The sequence below is a fragment of the Cydia amplana genome, chromosome 15, assembly GCF_948474715.1.
Source record: "Cydia amplana chromosome 15, ilCydAmpl1.1, whole genome shotgun sequence".
NCBI lineage: Eukaryota > Metazoa > Arthropoda > Insecta > Lepidoptera > Tortricidae > Cydia > Cydia amplana.
The window spans coordinates 1,095,199-1,120,996 of NC_086083.1; the positions used below are offsets into that span (position 1 = coordinate 1,095,199).

General features: G+C 37.4%; 1 protein-coding gene across 1 annotated transcript in view; it reads left to right on the forward strand.

Annotated features, from left to right (window-relative positions):
* The window catches only part of LOC134654758 (neurobeachin-like), a 336,665-nt gene that overhangs the window by 127,543 nt on the left and 183,324 nt on the right, over positions 1-25,798 (forward strand). Inside the window, exons 26-37 of the mRNA XM_063510228.1 lie at positions 2,327-2,415; positions 2,852-3,052; positions 3,500-3,556; positions 4,800-4,910; positions 6,174-6,282; positions 7,180-7,277; positions 7,692-7,899; positions 8,572-8,807; positions 9,148-9,299; positions 10,413-10,563; positions 16,508-16,646; positions 18,131-18,267. Of these exons, the coding sequence (XP_063366298.1) occupies positions 2,327-2,415; positions 2,852-3,052; positions 3,500-3,556; positions 4,800-4,910; positions 6,174-6,282; positions 7,180-7,277; positions 7,692-7,899; positions 8,572-8,807; positions 9,148-9,299; positions 10,413-10,563; positions 16,508-16,646; positions 18,131-18,267 (1,688 nt within the window). The remainder of the gene's footprint in view (positions 1-2,326; positions 2,416-2,851; positions 3,053-3,499; positions 3,557-4,799; positions 4,911-6,173; positions 6,283-7,179; positions 7,278-7,691; positions 7,900-8,571; positions 8,808-9,147; positions 9,300-10,412; positions 10,564-16,507; positions 16,647-18,130; positions 18,268-25,798) is intronic.

Sequence of the window (25,798 nt, forward strand, 5' to 3'; positions counted from 1 at the left end):
AATTCCAGAATATCAAAACATCTACGATATCTGAGAAATGTAAAACAAATTTTCGGTAATATAATATACCTACAATACAAAAATTGGTGAGACTCAAAAACTGGTCACGCGCACGTTATTTAAGTCGAAGAATTCTTGACAAGTTTCGCTCAATAACGGGGAGATTTATCGAGATCCAAAACCGTTAGCTGAGCGATACAGACAATATGGCATTTACTATACATTTCGCACTTTGGAGATCAAGAGTAAATATATAAAATAGTCAAGAGTTGTACAGGTTAACCGACAATGAAACAACTTCACCTATTTATACAACTCCCATACAGTTTCCCAATTTTTTCGTTGTATGTCACTGCGACGAAAAAATGTAACATACCCAAAATTGTTAATTGTGGTATTTTTTTGTGGTCGATGTTCGGGAACATTGTTTTATTTTGTTTACTGTATTTACTTAGGGTTAGTTGTTGATCAATGAAACACTAAAAGTTTAAGCCTTCCTATCTCTGGTGTTTTTAAAGTTATGAGTGTGATATTTCGTATGAAGATAAACAATTTATTTGGTTATCATATGGCGTTCTTGGTTTCTACTTATTTTTAACAGTTTCTGTATTATAAAGCTTTTTTTGAAAAATGAGTTTTGTTTCATTGTGTACTTGTGGATATTTTCAATGAAACACTCTAATTTTTACAGTGAAACAGATGTAATATATATAGTCTACCATGAAACATCCTTAATAAACATTGAAACGTTGTAATAAATAAGTTACATTAATACATACATCCTTTCAATCAATTAACGAGAAAGGAAAGGAGAAAATAGTGGTAGGCTGAAATTTGTTATTTAAAAGGTTTCCAAAATATGGAATCGTTATAAGATTGCTGAAATATCTAAAAGCGAAAGACTTGTTTCATTGTACGCACACCTAAGTTTCATTGTGAATCGAAAATCTGGTCGGCACTTACGGCATGCTGCGAGAAAGGCGCCTTTTATGTCCACGGAGCATGATTGCCAACTAGGTGGACGCGGGTTTTAAGCATCTCCATGCTTGATATCATACACTTTCTTGCAACATAGTGTTTATAAACGACTGTTTCAATGTTAGACATGTGACCTTAACCTTGCCATCAATGAAACATTCAACATATAAACTATCCTATCTCAGCCATTTCTAAAGTTAAGTATCTTATATTTTGTCATGTGATAGACAAATTATTATCAATTTTCATGGTATTTTAGTTTCACAAATTTCGCACATAGTCTTTAATTAATTAAAAAAAGAATGAGTTTGTTTTATTGTGTACTAATACTGGTGTTCAGTGAACATCATGTTTCATTGTTTACTACATAAATATGTTTCATTGTGAGACTAGGGGGTGTTTTTTGAAACAATTAAAAAAAACTGCACCAAAGAGTGAAAGAAATTTAAAAATATTTAGCTCCAAAGTAACTTTAATACACATAAAACACAACAAAAAATTAAATAACGCCAAACTAGACTCTATATCTTGGTAAAAAATTGCGAAACAAATGAAAAATATTACTTTTGTCACACGAATTTACGATAACGCTCGTAGCAACGTGCTCCTTCTCCGAGGCGCGCTCGCGTATTAGGGAGGTGCTGGGGGTCCTTGAGCATGCCCTTGCTTGACAGACGGCACTAGCTGATAACACCTAGTTTCCGAGATATCGCAAAGTTTCACTGTGTACGATTGTTTCAATGTTCGACAACTGACCCTACCTACTTTATTTTCACTTACAATTGTACTAAAAAAATCAGAAAATACACTACAATATAAAACAGTGTCTTTAAGATAAGCACCGCTATGGCACTGCTTTGAGTTAAGTTTATTTTTCTTGAGTTGCCTCATCATGTAGGTAGTGTAGAAGTAGAAAATTTGAAATCATGAAATTAGTCCCTAATGCATGCGTTTAATACTTCCATTATTTAAATAATCTTAACCTTAATGTAGAACGGAATTCTGTACACAATATCAAAACACAACACCACACGCACACACAGTAACACTTACGTTAGAGTGCACAGAATTCCCTAAAAAATCGGAAAAGTTTTTAGACGGGTAGAAACACAAATCTATACAAAACCCTCAGTTTTCAAACAAGGTCTTAGGGAAGTTCAAAATATTATGTGACGCATATTTGTGTTTGTACCGGCTTATGTCCCAGATATTTAGTAAGATAGTTTACCCAGTAAGGCATAGCTCCGAGTAGGTATCTCCGACCTATCCGCTTTCTTTAAGCAAGCTTTATCAGTGTTGTGCCTTTCCACTTATGATGTCCTGGTACTGATGGTCACCTCTTCCGCAGAACACAACGGTGATGACGTCGAATACGCCATGATAGTTGTCGACGAGAACAACTCTACGATGAACGAGTTGGACTCTCCGTCTATGAAGGTAAGGTCGCCTTTCGTTTGATTATTCGTGACTTAGGTTTCAAATGAAAGATCATATTGAGAGGTAGATTTCTAAATTTTATCATGTCATCGCACATTTTCTCTCGTAGGTTTATAGATGCTTTAAAATTCGTAAATTTTCTAGTTAGTACATTGAATTGAAACTACCTAGTAAGTGTACCCTTAGCATGTACTCCTGGATTCCATAGGTATGTCAAGGATAGTTATAAAGTAATGTAGCATGTTAGTCATGATAGCCTAGTCGTAGGATTACTAAGTAGCTCGATGCATGCAGCGTCCTACTAAGAATCCATACGACAATTTTTGTACCCATCCGTGTTGTTTTTGGCAATTTCTTTGCTGGAATCTTGTTTGGTGTCGCTCATGAAAACGCTTCTTAAATTCGTTTTGTTTTGCTGTTGCAATAAAATAAAAAGGAGACGGAAGAGTCAGACGGAGTTGCGAAAATTGAGACAAGCACGGACGAAGTCAAACCACACGGAGAGAAGCCGGCCTCAGAGACTTCGGCCTCGAGCTTGCAGGCCCCTGCCACGCCTGGGGCCTCGCAGTCTCCAAATTCTGACAAAGAAGAACCCCTATTTAAGTCCAGCCTTCGGGTGAAGCAACCTAAGATTAAGGTTAGTTGGACTTAGAGGAATCGGCGATGGTTGTTCCCTATTAGAATTTGAGTCTCCTTTGACGGTTCCCTGGATCTTCTATGGTTACAGTTCTTTAGCTTACTAGAGTAGGATCAAGTATGACCATAATCTAATCAACTTTGAAATGTTTAATATTTCATCGCGAAACATGCGAGAGTTATTAAAATTTTCACTGGAATTTAGATTGCCTGCCTCGTATAACTAAACGACATCGTTTACTCTCGCCTGTTTGTCATACCCGGCAGGCTATAGGTATATGAACCTTATTGCTTTTATATTAACATTCAACATAACATTTACTGTTATACTCAAGATCCTACTTTAGCTACTGACCTATTTTACTCTCATTCTGAAATGGTCTCTAACTTCTTGGTGTTTAGGTTGATAATTCCTTATACTAAATGAATGTTATTGTCCTGTTGTAAGCCTCCAACTGCAAGGTCCAAAACTTTATCCGGGATAACGGTGTCAGTGGTCAATTTGGTTTGTACACATTATTATGGAACTTTAGTGCAAACCTCCTGGTTGGTCTTGCAAGCCCGGTAGTTTTATAAACATTTTGGTCAATACATATTGCAAAAACATACCTAAATAAAGAGTAATGCATTATATTCAATCAATAACTATTACTTACACAAAAAAACCAGGCTTGCAATATCCAGTAGGTAAATACAAAAAACACAAATAACAAAACACAAGCTTGTCACATTATGTATAAAATTGTATCACATAACTTCGTTTCAACACAGAAAAAGGTTATCGCTAAAGCTTACAAATACTTACAATAATATATTATTCATATATCTTTAAGATATACTTACCTTTGTAATACATTGCGACAATTATACAAATAGGTACCAGTAAGTAAATACCGCACCTGTAAGTAAATACCGCACACCGCACCAGCACTACATATGTATTCAAACTATACACAAGCTAGTTATATACACATGAGAGTATTTAGTGTTTTATATAGCGTCAACTATCGATAATTTACCCATTTAAATGTCAAATAAGTACATAAACCTATTGTCATTGCTCAAGAACATTAGATCAATATTTAAGTACTGAGAGATTTAGACATTTTTAATATTGTGTGGATAAATGTAAGTAAATATTTCCTACCTGAAATATGTACAATGAAATTTATATGACTTGTTTTCATGTGTGCTTTGCTTGCTTTTTCACCTATCTGTCTGCATGGTCTTGTTTTTTCACCTCTAGAAATCTATCTAGTCTAGAATCTATCGTACTTCCCACCCTTATGTTTCAAGAGTGAAACCTTACCTCAATTAGATGTGTGCTAACATTAATATAATGTACATTATATTAACAGTACTACCTAAGCCTACTTAAGCCAGGAAATGATATTATGAAGTAACCTGAGTAAGTATTAATTCGTAATCCTGGCTACCTATTACAAACTCGAAGTATTTGTCTGATGTTTCATTTGATGAACAGCTAGTTAAAAGTCGGAAAAAATGTATCGAGGTTGCGACAGAATACCCTAACCCTAAACCCTAATATAAACCAATTGGCATACCGAAGGTATTTTTAAAGTCCATTAGATGGTGTTTACATCAGAACATTCAATTCGATATTTCGATATCAATTGATTCGAATGTTAATAAGTTGAAGTCGAGACATTGATTTTTTTTTCTCAAAAAAACGAGTTGTTTGAACAAGTTTTAGATTACCTTAATATGATGATGTCCCCTGTCGACAGAGCGTGGACTCTATCGAGGACGCCGGATCTTTCCACCTCAACTCGACGGAGACCACAAACAACGACCCTGAGTCTTCCAGTGAGATCGCTTTGGACGATAACAAACATCCGGTGAGTATTTATTTACTAGTTCTCCAGGTTTTTTTTTTCAATCGGTCCTACTGGTTGGAATATTCTACCACGGACAAAATCTAGTTCACTAGGACTCCGTCTAGGACTCCATTATACTGCATCCTCTTCTACAATTCTTGGACCCTGGTCATATGCTTCAATTTCAAGGCCATAAAGGCGACCATTCTTTTATCCCTCCTACAAAATCTTTGAATTTGGAAGCATTGTAATTTCTATTATTGTATTCGAAAGGTACCCATCCCAAAGGTTACCTACAGTTGTGCATATCAGTAATCCTTTTTTTTACTATTATATTTTATACCAGGATCATTTTGTTCCAGAGTTGGTTTTGTATTCGAACCATCATATTTTTCTTCCTACTCTATATCATCCTAGTAAGATTTTCAACGTGTGAAAATCGTAGTCGATCGTCTTACGATGTACGGTTTTTTTTTATTAATTCAATTGTTCAATTGTTCTTGAATCCTCTCCATTTGCTTCTATTTCATGGTCTTTCAATAATGATGTAATGACCGTATTCGTTTCTCCTTTTCTCAAAAGTTTCAGTTTATATCAAGGACATATTTAATGTTTAAGGAAGGAATAGCTTTTTATTTAATATTCCTTATCTCTTTCCCGCCCATCTATTCTATTGTATGCTTAGCAAACTTTTTCATCCTTTGTTTTCTTTTGTTCTCGAGTGAACCATTTTTTTATGGCAGAGTTAGGGGGCGGGGTCTTTTTTTTGAAGTATTAATTCTTATTTCATTTCTTGCTTATTTCTATCGTCCTAGTCCACCATCAGATAACTATCCACCAGATAACTATCTAATAGTTAAATCTCGCACAGCAGCATTGGTGTAACCATTGCGCTATGTAATTATACAATAATTTTAAATGGTAGGTAGCGTCCTCTTGTGCTATTCTTCCGTCCTGGTCGTTTACTCTTATTTCAAGGTCAATAATGTCATATTTTCCGGTAGGTTCGTTTTCCTTTATTTATGGACTTTTCTTACCAATTTATGTTTTTCTAGTCTACCGTCACGCGATAATTTGTCACACCTGCATTGTTTACTTACATTTATGTCTATTTTTCGGTTGTCAAACATTTATCATATACTCTGTCACACCAACTTTGTCAGTAGAAAAGGCGGCAAATTTAAAAAATGTAGGCGCGAAAAGTTGACTTCCCATAGAAAGTTTGAAATTCGTGCCTTTTTCTACGGTGTGTTTGAGTATATAACGTTTTTCTTTATTTCTTAGGTCAGCAACGATGAATCGTGGACAGACGTGAACCTCAACGAAGATGGGGAGAGAGGTCCCGCCACCATTACTGGCAGGACGAGAGACCACGAGGGCAATATACATGAAGGTATTGTGCTCCCACATGATTCTACATACCTGGTAGTTTGTGGTGCCTCTATCATTGTCTGAATAGTTTCAAAGAGCGCGCCAAATATTTCTGTATCTTATTTTTACTTTTGTACTAAAATCAACCAATCAGGCTAAAAGTTAGATTTTCTGAATAAGCCCGTAAGACTCACTTACTTCTGTATCCTTAAGATGGTTCTTTGTGTTATCTTTTAATACTCTCCGCCATTGTCTCAATAGCTCCAAACAGGACGCGGTTATAATCGCCAAATAATTCTTTTGTGTGCCTAAAATCAACCAATCAGGCGATGAGATATCTAAGAGACTCTTAACTATTTCTGTATACTTGGTACCTCGTGGTAGCTTTTATTGATTTCTGTTATTGTCTGCTATTGTATTTCTATTGTATATGTCTCCAAATATTTGTGTAGCGTAACTTTCTTTCTTCGCTTTTCAAATAGCCCATTGTGTACTTAAGTACTACTCCCAAGAGCTTTGCATGCCTGGTATTTTGTGGTACATTTTATTACTCCGCCAATATGAAATGAAACCACGGAATGCTGGTTGCCAATGGGTGTGACTCTTTTCTTTTTTTGGGTTTTGAAATCAATGAATCGTGTTACGGTATTTAAAATATAGTTCTGTCAATAATAAAGTTGTCAATAATATTTTCTGCAAGTCACGCATCCACATCCAATGTCACCAAGACTGCTTTAGTACTTGGTCGGCAGGTATTTTTGTACTAGGCGAATTTAAGGGGACCTATTCAACTATTGGCTTAGAAGTAAAAGCTGAGGTCGAGGTCAAGATAAACGCTAAGATGAAACACGAGATTCGTCTTCTCAACATTTATTGCGTTCCTACGTTTATGATTTTAAGATGTATTTATTGATTATAGACATTGAGAAATCCCTTCACGCGCGCAACAACGAGCACCATCATTTGCAGCGGCATCAGAACAGGAGTCTGCAGGTGGCGCAAAGGCATCTACATCCGGTACGTTCTTTATTTTGAAATAGCCAACAGCATGAAAGTTTCCAATCACTTTACCAATTTTTTTCTCAAATACTGATTTGATATAGAGCGCATTCGCTTAATATCAGTTGTCTTCACACTTTTATTACCAGATATGTACATATATACATTTCTGAGTCCCACAAATTGTGAGGCGTAACGGTAAACCTTGACAGAGATGGCGGGACGAGCTTGATGCCTTTGAAAGAGACTGGTAGAAGAATTCTGAGGGTAGGGACACGTGGAAAAATAGAGGCATTTGCCCAGCAGTGGGACAATAATATGAGCTCATAATTATAGATTTCTCACTTATTTATTATTCATTCAAGTAAATTCCCTGAAATTGCTTTAGAATACTAGGGGCAAAGCGTTTTTAAATATTCCCAACATTTCCAGGATAACGAGACATTAGCTGGCCTGAATGCCATGAACGCCACAATGTCTGCGGACGGCGTATCGCGGGAAGCGTCTCTAACACACAAATTAGAAACCGCATTAGGACCCGTCTGTCCCCTACTGCGGGAAATTATGTTGGACTTTGCGCCTTTCCTATCGAAGACACTAGTTGGAAGTCATGGACAGGAGCTGCTTATGGAGGGTAAAGGTATAAGTTGTAAGCATGGTAGCTCTTTAGTGCTTCTGCTAACTTGGTCTGCTTCTGTGCCCTACTGCGGGAAATTATATTGGACTTTGTGCCTTGGTTGGAAGCCACGACCAGGAGCTGCTGCTTAAGTTGTAAGCATGGTAGCTCTTTAGTACTTCTGCTATCTTGTTCAAATAAAAATAGGCTTCTTCTGTGCTCTGCGGGAAATTGTGTTGGACTTGACCCCTTTCCTATCGAAGACGCTGGTTGGAAACCACGGGGAGGGTATAGGTAAGGTGTAAGCATGGTGGCTCTTTTGTGCTTCTGCTATTTTGATCAGTAATCACATCAAACTGAAGACCGCAGTGGGCTCTTTCTGGCTCCTACTCGGATCTTACTGGACTTGTTTTTATGAAGATTCTGGTTGGAACCAGTCGGTAAAGTTTTATGTATGGGTCTTTGGTATTTCTGCTATCCTGGTGATTAGGTGCTAATATTTATGGTCGAAACAACTTAAGACAAACAGTGTGTTTTATTATGGTGACTTTTGTCTTTACGATTTCTTTAATGCTTACTTTTGTAAGAAAGCAGTTCTAATATTTTTAAATTATGTATTTGCTTTGTGTTAGTCTGATAAGAACTAATATTTCGCTACTTTTGCTTTTATCTGAAATTTCTTCCTCTCAATTTCAGGTCTCCAAACCTTCAAATCCAGCACATCAGTCGTCGAACTGGTCATGCTCCTCTGCTCTCAAGAATGGCAGAACTCCCTCCAAAAGCACGCTGGCTTAGCCTTCATAGAATTAATTAATGAAGGAAGATTATTGTCTCACGCTATGAGGGATCACATCGTGAGGGTCGCGAATGAGGCGGAGTTTATATTGAACAGGATGAGAGCTGATGATGTCTTGAAGCATGCTGATTTTGAGGTGAGTGATGTAACTGCAAGATTTCGATGGAGCAGGTTCGCAATTTATCGGGATCTTTGTTTTTATTCATGTAGGTTTACCGATTTCTCGAAGACGACTGGACCGATTTGAAAAATTCTCTCTTGGAAAGGGATACTTGAGCAGATGCTCCCATTATTATCAGGTCAGGATCTGATGATGAAATTCTAGAGAAATCAAAGGAAATTTCTTGGTTTGTGTAATTTTTGTAGTACCTCGTACATTTTCTGTCAGAAAGTGACTGAAGTGAAATGCTGACGAAAGCCATAAAATAAGGGAAACTGTTTTGTTAAATAGGTGTAACAATTATTTGCATTTCCAGTCCATATGTGCTCGCACGAGCAGCGAGCGCGCCGACGAGGAGCGAACCTGCGAACGTCTCATCGCCGCCGCGCGCCGCCGCGACCACGCCGCCGCCGCGCGACTACTCGACAAGTTACGCCATTCGCCCGGCGCCGGCAGTGCCGCGGCTGGGTATGTATCCTTTGGTTACGGAACCCTAAAAAACATATCGCTGCGATAGATGCAAATAAAAACGCTAACTGGGCTAATGAGATGGGGGTGGTCAATAACAAAACCATACCACTGCGATAAATGCAGACCAAAACGATAGATTGGAGGAGGGTATGGTTTTTAGGGTTCCGTAGCCAAATGGCAAAAAACGGAACCCTTATAGATTCGTCATGTCTGTCTGTCTGTCCGTCTGTCCGTCTGTCCGTCCGTATGTCACAGCCACTTTTCTCCGAAACTATAAGAACTATACTGTTGAAACTTGGTAAGTAGATGTATTCTGTGAACCGCATTAAGATTTTCACACAAAAATAGAAAAAAAACAATAAATTTTTGGGGTTCCCCATACTTCGAACTGAAACTCAAAAATTTTTTTTTCATCAAACCCATACGTGTGGGGTATCTATGGATAGGTCTTCAAAAATGATATTGAGGTTTCTAATATCATTTTTTTCTAAACTGAATAGTTTGCGCGAGAGACACTTCCAAAGTGGTAAAATGTGTGTCCCCCCCCCTGTAACTTCTAAAATAAGAGAATGATAATACTAAAAAAAATATATGATGTACATTACCATGTAAACTTCCACCGAAAATTGGTTTGAACGAGATCTAGTAAGTAGTTTTTTTTTATACGTCATAAATCGCCTAAATACGGAACCCTTCATGGGCGAGTCCGACTCGCACTTGGCCGCTTTTTAAATTTATTGACAGACAAACAGTCATTCTTTAACATTAATCAAAAGTATTCATGTTATTAACATGACATCGATAACTCATGTATAGTTCGTTTTTTTAGCATTAGAAATAAGGTAAACGATCTTGATGTTTAATTGAAAAACACATTTTAAAAATAAGTTACGGCAAATATGTAACAATTAATGAATCTAATACGATCATTTATATTCTTCTGCTTTCATAAGTAATAGTTACTGATTTTTAGAAAGCGTTTTTCAATTAAAAGACATGTCAAGATCGCTTACCTTCTTTCAAGTTCTTTCTAATGCTAAAAAAACGAACTATAGTATGAGACCGAGTATGTCGTCGTTAGTGCCTTATTTGCCTTGTCTCTTTTTTCAGAAGCACAACTCAGTTTTGGAAACTAGACTCGTGGGAGGACGACGCTCGGCGCAGAAGACGGTTGGTCCCCGACCCGCGCGGGCAGCGGCACGCCGCCGCCGCCTTGTCGCGCTCGCCCGCCGCGCCGCCGCCGAGCGACGCCATACTGCAGGTGGGTTATAATCTCCTAGTACTGTTATAGGTCATAGAAGCTGGTTACATGGTTTGTGAGAGCAAAATCTTGACTACTACGAGGTAGACTCAATGATATTATATAACCATAGATAGGTTATACTCATACTTGAGGAGCACAAAAAATACTTCCATATTTATTTCTGTGCCTACGAACAAATCTGTTATTTTTGGTTAATTTTTTCATTCCATCCATCTTTGTCACACTCGTTGTTAAACATAAGGTCGTCTTTTTCTCTTTCGGTGTGCGGGAGCTCGTTAGCACGTGCACATTTGTCGCTTGTCCAGCCGCGTCTAAAGGCAACTTGTCCAATTTCTCACAAGGTAAGCGCTTCAATTTTGGAACGCCTATAACCTATCTTGAGTTATAAATCATTGGGTAGACTTATAAAAATTAGCCACAACTGAATTCAGAACCTCCTCGTTCTATGAAATTGAAGTCGGTTAAAAAGACATTCCTACCTTATGGCGGTTGCTCGCTGCGCCGCTGCCGAGCGACGCCATATTACCAGTAAGCTAAAGATGATATGATTCAGTAAAAACCTTTTCGGAGGAATACGGATAATTTTTATCTTAACCTGTGAAGACAGAGAGCTTAACTAGTCTTATTGATACGAATAGATTCACGAGTAGACGTAGGCGTACGTTCAACTACGAGTAGGTACATATACTAAAATGACTGTCAAATTGTTGCAATTTATCCGACCTACCTATCTGTCATTATAATAATAAAAATCGCACAACAGCAGAATTGAATACCTACCTAGTAAATTGGCCAATTCGTCGGAATCTTTTATTGGAGGTTACGAAAGAGTAGGGTAGGTACCTGATCTGTGAGGATAAAGATACGCAGACATTTACCTGTGCTTTGCACGCTCACGACGTGCAATGATGCTATACTATAGGAAAGTTATGGTTCCTTGGTAACAAAATGGATCAGCGATTAACCCTTTCTCTGATCGACAGAAGACAACAGAATCTACAGAACAACTCGTAATAACATTGCAATAGGTGATTTATTTTATTTTATTCGGGATGTTTACTTACTGCTGATTTGTTGTCATATCTATTAAAAGGCAAGCATGTTGCTCTTATTAGTAGGTTATGTTATCTTAGTACCAACATCCCTTACAACGACCCTTTTGGGAGAAAAACGGGGATATGTGTAGCCGTGATATGTGAGGACAAAAAGCATACCTTTAAAAGAACATAAGGCAGAAGGAGGTGTGTCGAATCCGCGAAGATGGCATCTTCAGATGGTTTATGCTGCTTTATTTAATTTTATTTTATTTATTGGAGAAACAACAGAAGTATGCGACAGGATAATAGCTTACATTGTTAGGTACATATATTATTGAGATGAACACTTACTTCCTTGAACGCTCTCACTAAAACATACTTAAAATAAACGGACTTAACTAAAACGTATCTTTACATACAAGTTAACCAAGTGTAGTAGTGTGTGTTAACCTTTGGTAGTTACATGGGCCATATTTAACCCATTTTCCCACGCAAAAAACTTAGTGAACATAGAATTATTTTTTTGGTTTCCCTCATACTAGGTAACCTAACCTAACTACGCCACTTTACCTTCTGCCTTGATATATAGGGCTGCTAGTTTTTTTGGCAAAAGATGATTTATTGTCAAACAGTAGGTATGAAAAACTCACGGTGCATTTGACCACGCCATATAATGGCTTAACGGGGCACACTGACCATCCAGCCTCTAGACTCAACTTAGGCCAATTCTTTCATGAAACCGATGCTGCCAAAAATACAGGGGTGCGGGGGACGAGGTGAGCGAGTCCCGTGCCGTGATTGGTCCGTTCAAACACACGTGGGCGTCAGACAGAAATATCTGCCGGGCGCTAGTGATGTGACACGTTGAATAATAACATTGTCAATCACGGTCAATAATGTAATAACAGTAATAATATGCAAGCATGTTTTGAATGCTATGTTGATTCGTTCGTTCGAAAACATTAACCCATAACGTTGTGGTTTCGTTAGCAGGTGTATCTGCTTTATATAATTAATTTAAAAATAAACTATTGGTAAAAAGGCGTCTTATGGGATTTAGAGAAGCGCGAGACGAGACGAGATGCGGATGCGGATATTCGCAACATCCCTGCTTGGAAGAACTTCATTCACGCAGCTCGCCCTTCGGCCTCGCTTTAAATTACTGAGGGTTGCACGCTTGGAAGTCGGGGTGAAGGCTTCGGGCCTTCGGCGGGTCAGCCTTCGGCCTCCCAGCCTGATATTCGCCCTTCGGGTTCGCTTAACCTACTTGGAAATTTTCCTTTGCCCGTGTCCGCCGCCATTTTGAGTGTTAATAAAAAATAATTCACATACTAATCTTGGGCCCCCAAGCTCGCCGCATGCCAAATCTCAACGCGCTCAGACCAACTTGAAAACAAAAATCATATCATAATCATAATCATAATTATTTATTGCAACCATGGTATTACAAGGTGTTCTTATGTTAGTTAGTACATTTTGAAACTTTTTAAATGCAATTTGTGTTGTCTCGGGCCCTCTATGGCATTTGGTCGAGCACCCCCACCTATCTCTCACCTTTGAAGCTTTTCATAAAAAATAAGTGGCCATTTTTACCGCCATATTGGTTTTATTAAAAAAAAATCCATAGGAATACAGCTAGGTGACCCCGTGTTTTCGTGACCAAAATTTTAGCGCGCTGGGAGCATTTTGAAAAATGATCGCCATTTTGAATCCGCCATTTTGAAAAAATAATGGCGGCTTCAGAAACTGTCAGCGTCCCTCTATGACATTTGGTCGAGCATCTCCCACGTATCTGTCACCGTTTAGTGACCAAAAGTCGGATAATCCGGTAGACCAAAAGTCGGATTTTTCTGGAAGTCACCAAACCACCCCCTCTATACGACCGTATCAAAGTCAAATACCCCAGGAACCCCCTTCTGGGAGAGCAATTATGTCAATTAATCAGTCGGGTTGCGGCTTTATATACAGGGTGGATTTTCTTTTTGGCTCAGTGAGGGCAGCTACCAGATCCCGTACTGCTACGAGAAAACGGTCTTAGGAGACCTTCCCTCGATTTCAAATTAGATCCCATTCCTATTGAGGATCAAAAGCTTGTATGGAAGCAAAAAAAAATTCCGGCTAGAAAAGCCACAAATCGAGGAAAACTTTTCCCATAATATTTGAATGAAAATGAAAACTTTTATTTTTCACATGCTACTTTTGTATGCCAATCGATTCCATTCCTATCCAGTATCAATAGTTTCCTAGGGGTCGACTTACGGTAATGTACTAAAAAGCCACAAATTAATAAAAACTTTTTCCATACATTTACTATGGAGAAAATGTGAAATTTTATTCACAATTTTCTACCTCGCCCATCATTCGTACAGCAATGTCTTCATACAGTATTATGGTTCTTAAATGTAACAGGACAGGACTGATTGGCCAAATATTATGGGAAGAGTTTTCCTCGATTTGTGGCTTTTCTAGCCGGAAATTTTTTTTTGCTTCCATACAAGCTTTTGATCCTCAATAGGAATGGGATCGATAGGCATAAAAAAAAAGTTTGTCAAAAATGACCTTTTTCTCGTATCCTGTATGTTTTTTCCAAAATCTGTAAATGCCAATCTTCATTAATTTGAAATCGAGGGAAGGTCTCTTAAGACCGTTTTCTCGTAGCAGTACGGGATCTGGTAGCTGCCCTCACTGAGCCAAAAAGAAAATCCACCCTGTATTCGCGGTATCCTACTATACCCACCCATTAAAAACACCCTGTATAATTCTATTAAGAGTTATTACATGGTTTAAATCAAATATTTATTTGTTATTATGTAAATGAAATGTTATTTAACACAATCTAACTAAATGAAGTTTAAATTATTTGGCCGAATGTTCAAGTATCATTGCCATGTTGGCAGTCGTACACAGAAAAAAAGCAAAAATTAAAAAGTTAAACCGACGCCCACTATTCTCAACAAAAATGGAATCAAAATAATGCATTTTAAATTGCAACCGTGTGTTTTTGTATAAAATTGGTCTTGTGATTAATTTAAATTTGCAATGTTTTTATAATCGCTAAAAGTAATACGAGTATAGCCTGACCAGTAATATATGATAATTGTCATGAGGGCGCTGTTATTCTCATGTATAGGGTGACAATTCAGTGTAGTATGAAAAAATTAGTTCCAGTGAAATTCCGCAACATGGCGCACCCTCAATAGATCCTGGTTCACCTATACCTATGTAGTGCTGAATTGACAATATCGTTTATGTTCAAGGGAAAATTGGGACCGTAAGTGTAATTCTCATATTATTTATTTGTTTTATAGTGAATTTTTCGCAAATACCTATGCGATTTGAATTGAATTACCTTGTCAATAGTAAACAATCACATTCTATGGATATGGACATCACTAGTTTGGGCTTAGGAATGTCACGTAATAAAAGACAAGAAAGGATGTATACGGATGCAGCGCGATAGAAAGAGACTTTCTTAAAAGACGTCATCGAGTTTCAAGCGCTGTCAAATTTGATGACACGCTTAAATTAAAATATTTTTTATCCAAATCTCTAAAAAATCGGCTTACCTGTGAAATGAAATGCCATTTTTTTGTACACCAGAGTTTTTACTGTTCTTGCCACACAATTTGACACAACAATAATGCATTTTTGATAGCAAAAACTTCTTCGAGCTACCGAAGTTTCTAGACCGAGCCCGGTCCGCCGACTGAAGTAAGCGGTGTAGGCGTGACTCGAAGATGGAGTAACGCTACCGTATGTGTGGCAGAGGGGGTAGCGCGACTATGCTATGTCTAGAGGCTGGATGGTCAGTGACGGGGCACTTCGTAAATAGCTAATGTGGAAATGAGAGCTTTTAATACTTGCTACGCCATTATTTTGTCCTGGTACGTATGGTATGGATCAACTTATAAATTTTTCCCACGCGTACTTTGCGCTAAACTTGCGCATTGTGCATATTTTTTTTCCTTTTTTTCTGGTTTCCGTCATTTGGTTAAGCAACAATACAATACAATTAAGCATCATGTTATACTACTAGTAGGTTATAGTGCCTTGGTACTTATGGGAATCAACGTTTAATCCGATAGACTTATAACCCGCGGCAAGAAAAAAAAACGGTTCCTACCTGATCCTTCAAAATAGGACAAAAAATAAGGCCACTACCCTTAAAGTGCTATAATAGGCTAGCCCCCGCCTTGGCGCCCTTATATTATACTACGGACAAGTTATGCATTCCTAGTACAAATGTAGATCATATTTAACTCTTTTCCCACGAAGTTTGCGCAAAATGCACATGCTGTCCGCGTTTTTTGTGATTTCGAAAGGGTTGTGGTTGTGACGAGTAGTACGAGTAGAATGAGTAGAGTTAACTAGGTAAACACTGTTAGTTCATCCCCATTAGATGGATTTCGGGTCGGTTGCACCAAACTGTTAGTATCGTTAAAGAGTTCGCAAAATTTCTATGCTTGGAAAGTTTCATAGTATCGCGCCGGGGCGCGCCGGCTGACGTTGATCAGTCTGTCAAATCTGGTTGGTGCAACTGGCCCTTAAAGGGCGTATACATCATCCACAGTGTCATATCAACTTTTTCAATCCGTAAGTAAACCTTAGCGCTAACACATACAGTTCATTTTCGGTTTACAGCTAGTCCCGGTCTCAAAAACCCAAAAAAAAACCCTGCCTATTTACAAGCCTATTTAATACTTGCATTTATTTACAAAAGTAAATTCCCACCTGTCGCAGTTGCATGCTCTACTCATGTGCAATATCGTAGCATCCGTTCACATTTATATTATTTGGCAGTTCGTACCTAAACCTTATTGCAACTGTATAAGGTCCACCGATGCTCAAAAACTTAAAACTTCCCTTTCTTTACCTGTTCTTCTGAATAAACAATGTGTTTTCAGGCAACAGAGGAGCTCCACGCTCGTATCGCAGCGGGCGGCGCGGGACGCGGTGCACAGCTACCAACGCCGGCGGCTGCTGAACTCCTTGATGATGCTGAACTCCTGGTGGATGACAGGGAAATCGATGCCGATCTTACCGGTAAGATATCGGCTTTTTATCTTATTTATTGTTGTCCTATTGTGTCCTAGTGTCTATTAATTTATTATAAGTGGGTGAAAGCTTTACAGCCGATTCATAAAAAGTTAGAACATAGATCAAAAGTGGGGAGGATTTCATTGTTTGACAAATATATACAAACAATTTATATTTCGCAAGATAAACACGAACTGTGTGACATTCACCAGGCTATCATAAGATCTATGAAGCTCAAAGGGGCTCAGCTCATAAATCATTGTATCTTTACAAATTAGAACCTTTTGCAGAATATTAGGTGCTAACAGTTAGCCAACAGCAACACTACCTGAACATCGGTGAACCTTATATATTAGCAATAAGGTTTAAAAATTATCGCTGTGTAATGTGGATAATGTCATAGAAAATACATTTCAAAAGGGTCGTAATCTTTTGAACGTTGTATTGTGTGCTACAAACTACAAAACATGTCACCAATATTTTCACACAGCAAATGGTACTTACTTACTTACTGAAAACACCTGGCTAGTAAACATACTTGTCAATAAATTCGCTAAATAAACAAATGACGTGTGACATCAACCAGGAAATCATAAAAACCGCAAAGCTTTTCGAAAAGGTTCGTAAATAATGTGCCAAGATGAATCTCCAAGAAGGGGCCATTGATTGTTGCATGGCAGAACCTTTGAAAATACAACGACCCTGTTAACTGACAACTGGTAAACCTTAATGCAAAGAAATACGGTCCACCAATGATCGCTTCAGATAGTTGCTATTAATAAGTAAACTATTTAAATAAATATGGAAGGGCCTTTATGTTTTTGTTAGCATTGTTTGCTTATGCTTCAATTTCAGAAAAAAATCAATGCTTCATGGCCAACATTGCTCCTTGGTTTAGAATGACATCCCGATTGGTGTCATGTATTATGTATGTTTGATTGTTCTTATTGTAAGTTGCAGTCCTTTCATTGTAATGTTTTCAAAATTTGCTTTTCAATAAAGATTGACATATTCGTTCTCTTTTTTCCATCAGATCTGTTATGAGCTCCATGGTTTTCATTGTGCCCTGGTGGATTGTCACGCAATGTTTGTTTATTTTGCGAACATAACAAATTGTGTTTTTATTGTTATAAATACGGAGGAGGCCTGTGCCCAGCAGTGGGACGTATAAAGGCTGAATTATTATTATTTGTTATAAATATAAGTAAGTACCTATAGGTATAGAGAGTTAGGAAGCTTTATTGAGATGTCACATGACATGTGACAAGGTACCGAAACGAATTTGCCAATCTTTAATGAAAAGAACGTTTTGAAAAAAAAATACAACGAAAAGGACTGTGGTCACACAATAAAAACAAACCTACGTAACATATGTTATTCTAACCAAGGAGCACTATAAAACCACCAACTTATTAATTTCGCAATATAAACAAACATTGTGTGACAAACAACCAGGACCACATGGACATAACAGAGATCATTCTTCGCAGGCCCTGTGAACATAAGTACGAAGGCGAGACTAGTGGCTCCAGGGTTGGTCGCTCCGGGCACCGTTTCTTTGACGTCAACGGAGCTGTATTTCGAGGTCGACGAGGACGATCCGGAGTATAAGAAGATTGACCCTGAGGTAAGTGGATATAATATCATATCATTATTCTTTTTTCAATGATTTACGTAAAAACTTGAAGTAAAATTTGAACTGCTTTGGCAGTTGCTTCGGCCAAACCGTATCGCTCAGCGCCATCTAGTAGAAATAAGGTGTTTCACTTTGTTGGTTACGTCGCGCGTCGGTGCGTTTCGTTGTGGTTTTCGGAAGTTGTTGAGCTTTGGAGGAGCTAGTTCATGTGAATTTCGGTAGGTGTCGCTAAGTCGTTAATATGGACGTTTTTTTAAGCAGAACTCAGTGATTTTAAGCTAATATGAACATAATGCATTTTGAATTTTTAGGTAAAATATGAGAGTACATAGTCTGAAAATAAAAAGACTCAAATCACTACATCTACAAAAGGCTCGGGGTCTCTAACAAGTTATAAAGGATATCGGCACAAATGTTTAGGGTACACACAAACAGAGTAAAGCATACGTAATATCAATTACCAGGGTATAATAAGTACTAGGAAGCATCAGTTAGGTAGGTCAGATTGAACCGTCCGGGCCGGACAGGCGCCCCGCGGGCCGCGACGGGACGCCATTGTCCCGCCGTCCAGGACGCCTTTGTCCGGGACAGCGGAGATGCCCCACACGCCGGGCTAGGGAGGGGCATTGTCGATAAACGCACTGTGAGATTCAGGTGGTCATACGTAATAAGTAATAATATTTAATAGAAACCTATGAGAAATGCGATAAAAGCTCTTTCATTTAAAAAAAATCTCAGTATTTTTTTGAGTTTGTTTTTTAATCAAACTACGTAGTAACTCAAAAGTGCTGCATAATCTACATACAGTACAATTCTCGAATAAATGTAAAACTAACTAAACTAGACTAAAATTGTATTACTCTCAAAACTGTTTAACTCAAAACTTTAATAGATATAAAAATAAATGATTAGACTGAGATATTATAACTGATACTAAAGGTGAACCTAGAAACAGAAATTAGTAGTAATGTAATAACAGATAGACGTACATAGTTTACACATTTGTTAAAATTAGAATTAGGTATCTTTCTCCTCTTAAGTTAACTTGCATGACATACAATGTACATCTGGTCTCCCGCGATACATGCCTAGCCTAGTGCGGGAACTCCTGGAATCTCGGCATGTCAATTTAGTTATGCACAACTCTTACCAGTAACTCGTGTTGTAACCACTGTTGTATCCTTTCCGTGAAATAAAATATTTTTTATCTTATCTTTATCTTATCTTATGATCATTGTCAAGAGGGCGCTGTTTCTCATGTATAGGGTGACAGTTCAGTATAATATGAAAAAATTAGTTCCAGTGAGATTCCGCGACATGTCGCGTGATCATATATTACTTGTCAGGCTTTAGGTACAATCAAGTGTAAAAATATGGGTGTATACAACTTACTCAAAAATATGTCCCATAGTTCTTAATTCGCTGACATACTTAAGAGCGATGGGACATAGGTAATATGTATTTATTTTTTGAGTATGATGAGTGCAACCATATTTCTACACTTGACTGTACAGTGGGAATATAACATATGCGCACGAAACATAACGTATTTTTAAAACCCGGGTTTATATATCGTCGCTATACTTACTCAACCTCATATCGGCAACAATCATTTGATGGAAATGTCGCTTTTCTTTCATTCGGAATACGGGTGTTTTTGTCATCAAATGAGTGTTGCAGATGCAGATACAAGGTTGAGTAAGTATAGTGGCGATATGAAAATCGAACCTTAGGGAGTAAACTCCAATAAACTCGAAAACTAACATATCGACAAATCTTGCGGCCCGCCCTATCATGGCGCCTCGCCGCGGGGCCGTATTGTTCGAATCCTAAGTGCCTCATATTCGGTTACCCGCCTCGCGCTATACATATCGATACGCATCCATCCCAACACTACACCATCCTACAAGGCTCTTTTACCCCATTTAAATTTGAATCTTATTCATTTAAGTTTATGGTTGATTTTTGAGTGGTAAGGAAATGGTTGATAGGCTTGTTTAGTATGGAAAGGGCTATCATAATTTTCAATTTTACTACTTCTTGAATACACGAGAGTTAATAAATAATCATACAATGGCGTCGCGCCTTCGAGTCCAGTTGTGTCATACGATAGTCTTCGTAATTTATAATATTTGTTTAATAGCTATAACATTATACTTTTGTTAAAGTGAATATTTTATCGTGTGGGTTTTGTTAATGGGTTGTAATTGTCGAGTCCGGATTAACGGGGCTATTCCGGTTTACGAGTTTACCTACTTTATTATGATTGTTAATTAATTTCTGTACGGTCATAAAATGAGATTGTCGTTTAACTTTTTCAATAATTATAGGTAAGGTAGGTACCCTATATAGGTACAGCGGTTAAGGCGCTCACGAATATCTGAATAGGTACGCCTCTATTGTCAGGGCGTTAGAGTGCGTGTTCAGATATTGTGAACACCTTGGCCGCTCCGATATATCTGATGGCGACTGTACGTGCAATTTAATATCAGACTATATTAAAACCAAATGATAGCTAGTACACAAAGAAAAATATAAATAAATATGTACCTATATACTATAGTCATTTCTTCATGTCGTAAAACGACGAAGACCATTTCTTTGTTTTAGCGCTATTGCGATCATAACTTAGAGATAATAGTTTTATTATGTGTCATTTTCAACTAAAAGGGTACCTACTTATTGTCAGTTGTCAATAAGGCGGTATTTCCATATAGCTTCAATCTGAAATCAACCTTGTCGACAACCGATAAATGGTACCTTTTGGTTGAAAATGTTACATATGTTTATTATTTTTGATAAATAGCAAATGAATCCAATTGACCCCATAACTACACTAAAGTAAGTTACCGGCCTAAATCACAAGCGACAGCGGGTTGGTATTACTTGATTTCTTTGTTACAGAAATGGATTCATCAAATATTTTATTTAATCCGAATCGCAAACCAATAACCAATCACAAACAAAGGCTCTGTTTTTTTCATATAAAATTGGTATTAATTTTTTGTAAAATGAGATAATCGTCTTCTTTATGATTTTATGTAGGGATTGCCTCATTTGTAAAATAAGCACAGAACGTAGCCGTAGGTATATAATCTTGCGAGTACATTGAGTGCACAACGACTTAAAACCCACTTCGCACATAATAAACCTGTGCGAAGCAGTATAGTAGATAATCATATATGTAGTAGATGTCCCACGCCCCACCACGCCATAACAAACAGCATTGGATAACATTTGCGCTATAAATTCCAAATTCTAAAACTAGTTTTCATGTAGAAATGGGGTTGACCGGTCGAAGTATTTTACAGGTAGCGCTTGCGGCAGCATAGGTTTTTACCCGTCAATCTGAAAAATAATGTCAGATCCTTTTTTTTATGGCGTGGATGGCTAGCCCTCTAAGTCAAATAGCATAGATTAAAACTAGAGATAGGTAAATTCTATGCTGGCGCCATCAAAGGTACCTGCAGCATGCATGGCGTGGCTAAAAAATCTAGATTTTTTTGTATTTCCTCATAAATCATAATACAGCATAAAAATCCGTTTTAGGATTTTCCGTAAAAAGGAATTTTTTTCCTTGCATTTTTTTTAAATGGTATTGATAATCGCTTTCCGCTCACTCTCATACCTCACACCGCCCCGATACCGAGTTATGTCCAAGATATTATTTACTGCGACTAATCCAACCGATTTCGACGATTGTAAATTGAATTCGTAATGGGCTATTTTATTTGTTTATGCTAATGTCCCGTTTTAATTAACCGCGGTAGAGAGAGACAAAAAAACATTCCGGTGTCGTCTGTCGATTTATTGTAGCATATATCATAATTAGGACTTTGAAATATGTTTTGTTAGTTTTTCTTGAGTTTTTTTTTTGTTGCTCTGGGTGGCATGCGTGTTTTGACTTTAATTTTGTTTGTTTTGAAAGATTGACAAAAAATCGCTACCTACCTTATTTGGAACAAACACTTCCAGGTTTGAATACAGGATGATGCAGACTCAATATGAATGGTTCAAAAAGTTTATTACCGATTATGCGTAATTTCTGTGAACGTCATAAGACAAATTTAAATAATAATTGTAAAGCTTACATGCAGTACTCTTATAGGCATTGCGAAAAAACCTTAAAAATATACCCGTCAAAATGTTTTTACAATAATAATTTAGATAGCCGCTAGCTCTTGAATGATCCCATTCGCCGCACTTCTCTTATTACAAACCTCAGATAGTTATTATTACTGTAGCCTGTACTATAATTATCTAGTTAACTGGCTGACCGCCGCGGAAAGGTAGGTACAGTCTGCAGCAGCATAAATAAAGAGATGGTATTATGCAACAATCTTACACAAATCGACCAGCCAGCCTATTATGGATAGCTTTATCCATCTTTATCCACGTGATAAAATAACTGTCACTGTTTAACACCGTGGGAAAGAAAGTGACGGACACCGTTTTATCACGCTGTCACGTAGACAAGAACGACCATCATATCCGTACTGGTCCCATACAGTTAGCTCAATAAGTCTTGTGTTGTGTGTCCTAACCTAACCTAAGATGACGATGTATACCTACAACGTCTTACTATTTAATACGTCGCAGCCATCTGGTTTAACCCTTAAATTGGCATTGTGCATCACCGTGTACGTTAGTTAATAAAAAATCCTGTCATAAATATATCGAATTTTCTAAGCTTTTATTATCAGAAACTGCTTAATAATGATGTTATGAATAGTACTAAAATATGTGATATGACAAAAAATTGAAATTAACGTCACTATCAAAGAATCTGATCAAAGCGGCGACGCTCGCCAGTACCTCACATAAGTTTGATTAAATTTTAACAACTTTTCTGTATGCAAGTTATGATTATTATGTTTTGTGTTTTATAAGAAAATAGTAAAGTATATGAATAATTGATCATTTTGTGTGCATAAGGCATAATAATAAAGATAATCACTGGTAAATAGGAATGTACACCACAGTTACCGTTGACAAGTTTGTAAAGATGTACTTACATTCAACCACGGTAACCACCGTGTACGTTGCCAACTACACGGTAAATAAACATAGGTAACCACAGTGTACATTACCAACTTATCTGTACTTAACTTTTGTTTTGAAACTAACGATTTTGCGTGTCCTTGTTTATTTAAAATATTTTAAGCAGTATGCTTTCCTTTCTTTGTCTGTAGTACTTAACACTGTGTAGATCACATAAGATTTTGGCTTTAATTCCCGTAAAAAATGTATGTTCTGATGATGAATCTGACTGATTCCGATGAGGAGCCTACACGCATTTACACAATTCTATTCTGATGATAGCGGGTCTCTATTGTTTCCCAAAAAAAATTAAGTCATAATGTATTGTTTGTCCGCATTTTCGTTAGTCATAATTTGTTTGGTTCAGACACGCGTTACTTTTCAGGATTGCTATAAAACAAACCTAACATAACCTATCTATAGGATAACCTTACGAAAGTCCTGAAAAATTACCGATTTAAGTTTTATGACTAAGTAATGAAAATATGACAAACAATACACTATGACTTAAAACTTTATTTGAAACAAAGGGACCCCCGATAAATAATATAATCAAGCACGGATTAATTCTGAAAGCACGTTGATTGTCTTTCGACCATATTAGAGGAACTTCTACATTCTCCATCTACAGTTATTTATGATGCCTTGCCCACATTAAACTCTGTACAATCCGTAGCCATGCCATCTACCAACACTTGAACACTCATCGCCATTAACTACTAGGGTAACAAGAGCTTCATATAAACACGTGAAATGTACTAGCCTGAAAAAAAAAACAATTAGATACAGCTTTAGGTTACCTACTTTTAGAACTTCCGGTTTGAGCTATTCAAAGGACATTGAAAAGCGGCGAAGATTGGTAACCGATGAAATGAAAGTTGAGAAACTGTGCCATAACAAAAAAAAATACAAAAGGTTGCGAAATAGAGTCCTACAGACAGTCTTTGGTTTAACAACTTGGGGCATTTTCCTGAGAGTGGACCGAAAAATGTATGCTGCAGATACTGCAAGGAGGGAAAGACGAAATTTTATTGCATCAAATGCAATATGCTCCATTGTTTCATCGTCGGAGAAACAAAAAAACTATATTGCTTTTGACAGATCCACACTAAATTATATTTTTTCATAATAATTTACGTTAATTTTTATATAATATTTTACTGGCTTCTTGGCAGCGGTAACCAGCGTGTACATACAAGAATGTTACTTTCCTTGTTATAAAGTTGGCAACGTGCATAGTGATGTAGGTACATAGATTTTCTGAAAAACTAATAATACTGGATTTTTTTAAACATTTTTCTGTAGACCCCCAGACGGTATTAAATAAAGGTATGATACTATATTACTTGTTTTTACAAATTTTTACTCTTGCCAATTTAAGGGTTAAGTTAGCCAGCTAATTAGTCGCCTAGGCCGATAGCAAATTACTCAACGTTTAACAACTTGGCGTATTGAAAGTCAGTTCGTTGAAAAGAAGATAGATTTTATATAGCTCTTTAAAAATAATTATGGAAATGTAAAAAAGGCCTTATTCAATTTGCCAGTAAGTACAAACATTTTCTGACGAAAATAAAAATTAAACACTTGCATAGGACATGGGACTCAGTTTAAAATAAACGCCAATACTTACAAAGTTTTACTTGTTATGTTTTTAATGTTTTACTATAATCTGATATTGTCGCAAAAACCGAAATAAATTCTCGCTGCTCCGCTTGTGTTGTTGACAGTACCGCACAGCACAAAAATAAATGACTTAAATAAAGAAACACACTTATAGGCCACCTAGCTATCTCACGCAAGTCATGCAAATATTGCGGTCCAGGTATTTAGCTATATTGAATGCTAATTAAAAGTAGAACAAACGTCTGGTGACGGCAATCTGCAATAATCATGGGCACTTTACTGGCGAGATCGCGGTGGTATTTACTTTAAGTGCGTTGGGGTAAGTTCGAGAATAGCATTTTTTTTACTAACGTGTACTACGCCACCGAATTTTATACTGACTTACTTGGCTGGCACAATGACCCAAAATGAGTCTTGGCCTCCAACACAAGAGCATGCCACTTTGCTCGCTATCACGCCAGCTTTCGCCGACGCCGTAACATGATTTGTTATTTCGGGCTTTTACCGATCGGCATCGGTAAAACCTAGGTTCTACCGGTAAATCCTAGGTTTTACCGTACTTCGGACTTTTACAGTAACATATATATTTGATGAAGCGTTGGATGTGTTGAATAGGTATCCAAACAAATTCAAAAGGTATTAGGACAAAATCCTGTTTTGTGACTTTCGTCTCCAATCCGTTTTCTCTATACCTAACCAAGCCTAAATTACCTCAATGCACCTTATTTACTTATAATATATAAATACCTGTGATATTATGCATAAACTGGAATTGAATGTGAATCGGATTCAAGTAGTTATATTTATACACATAATTTGCTGCACAAGTGAGTGCAAATAGCATTATAAATATTCACAC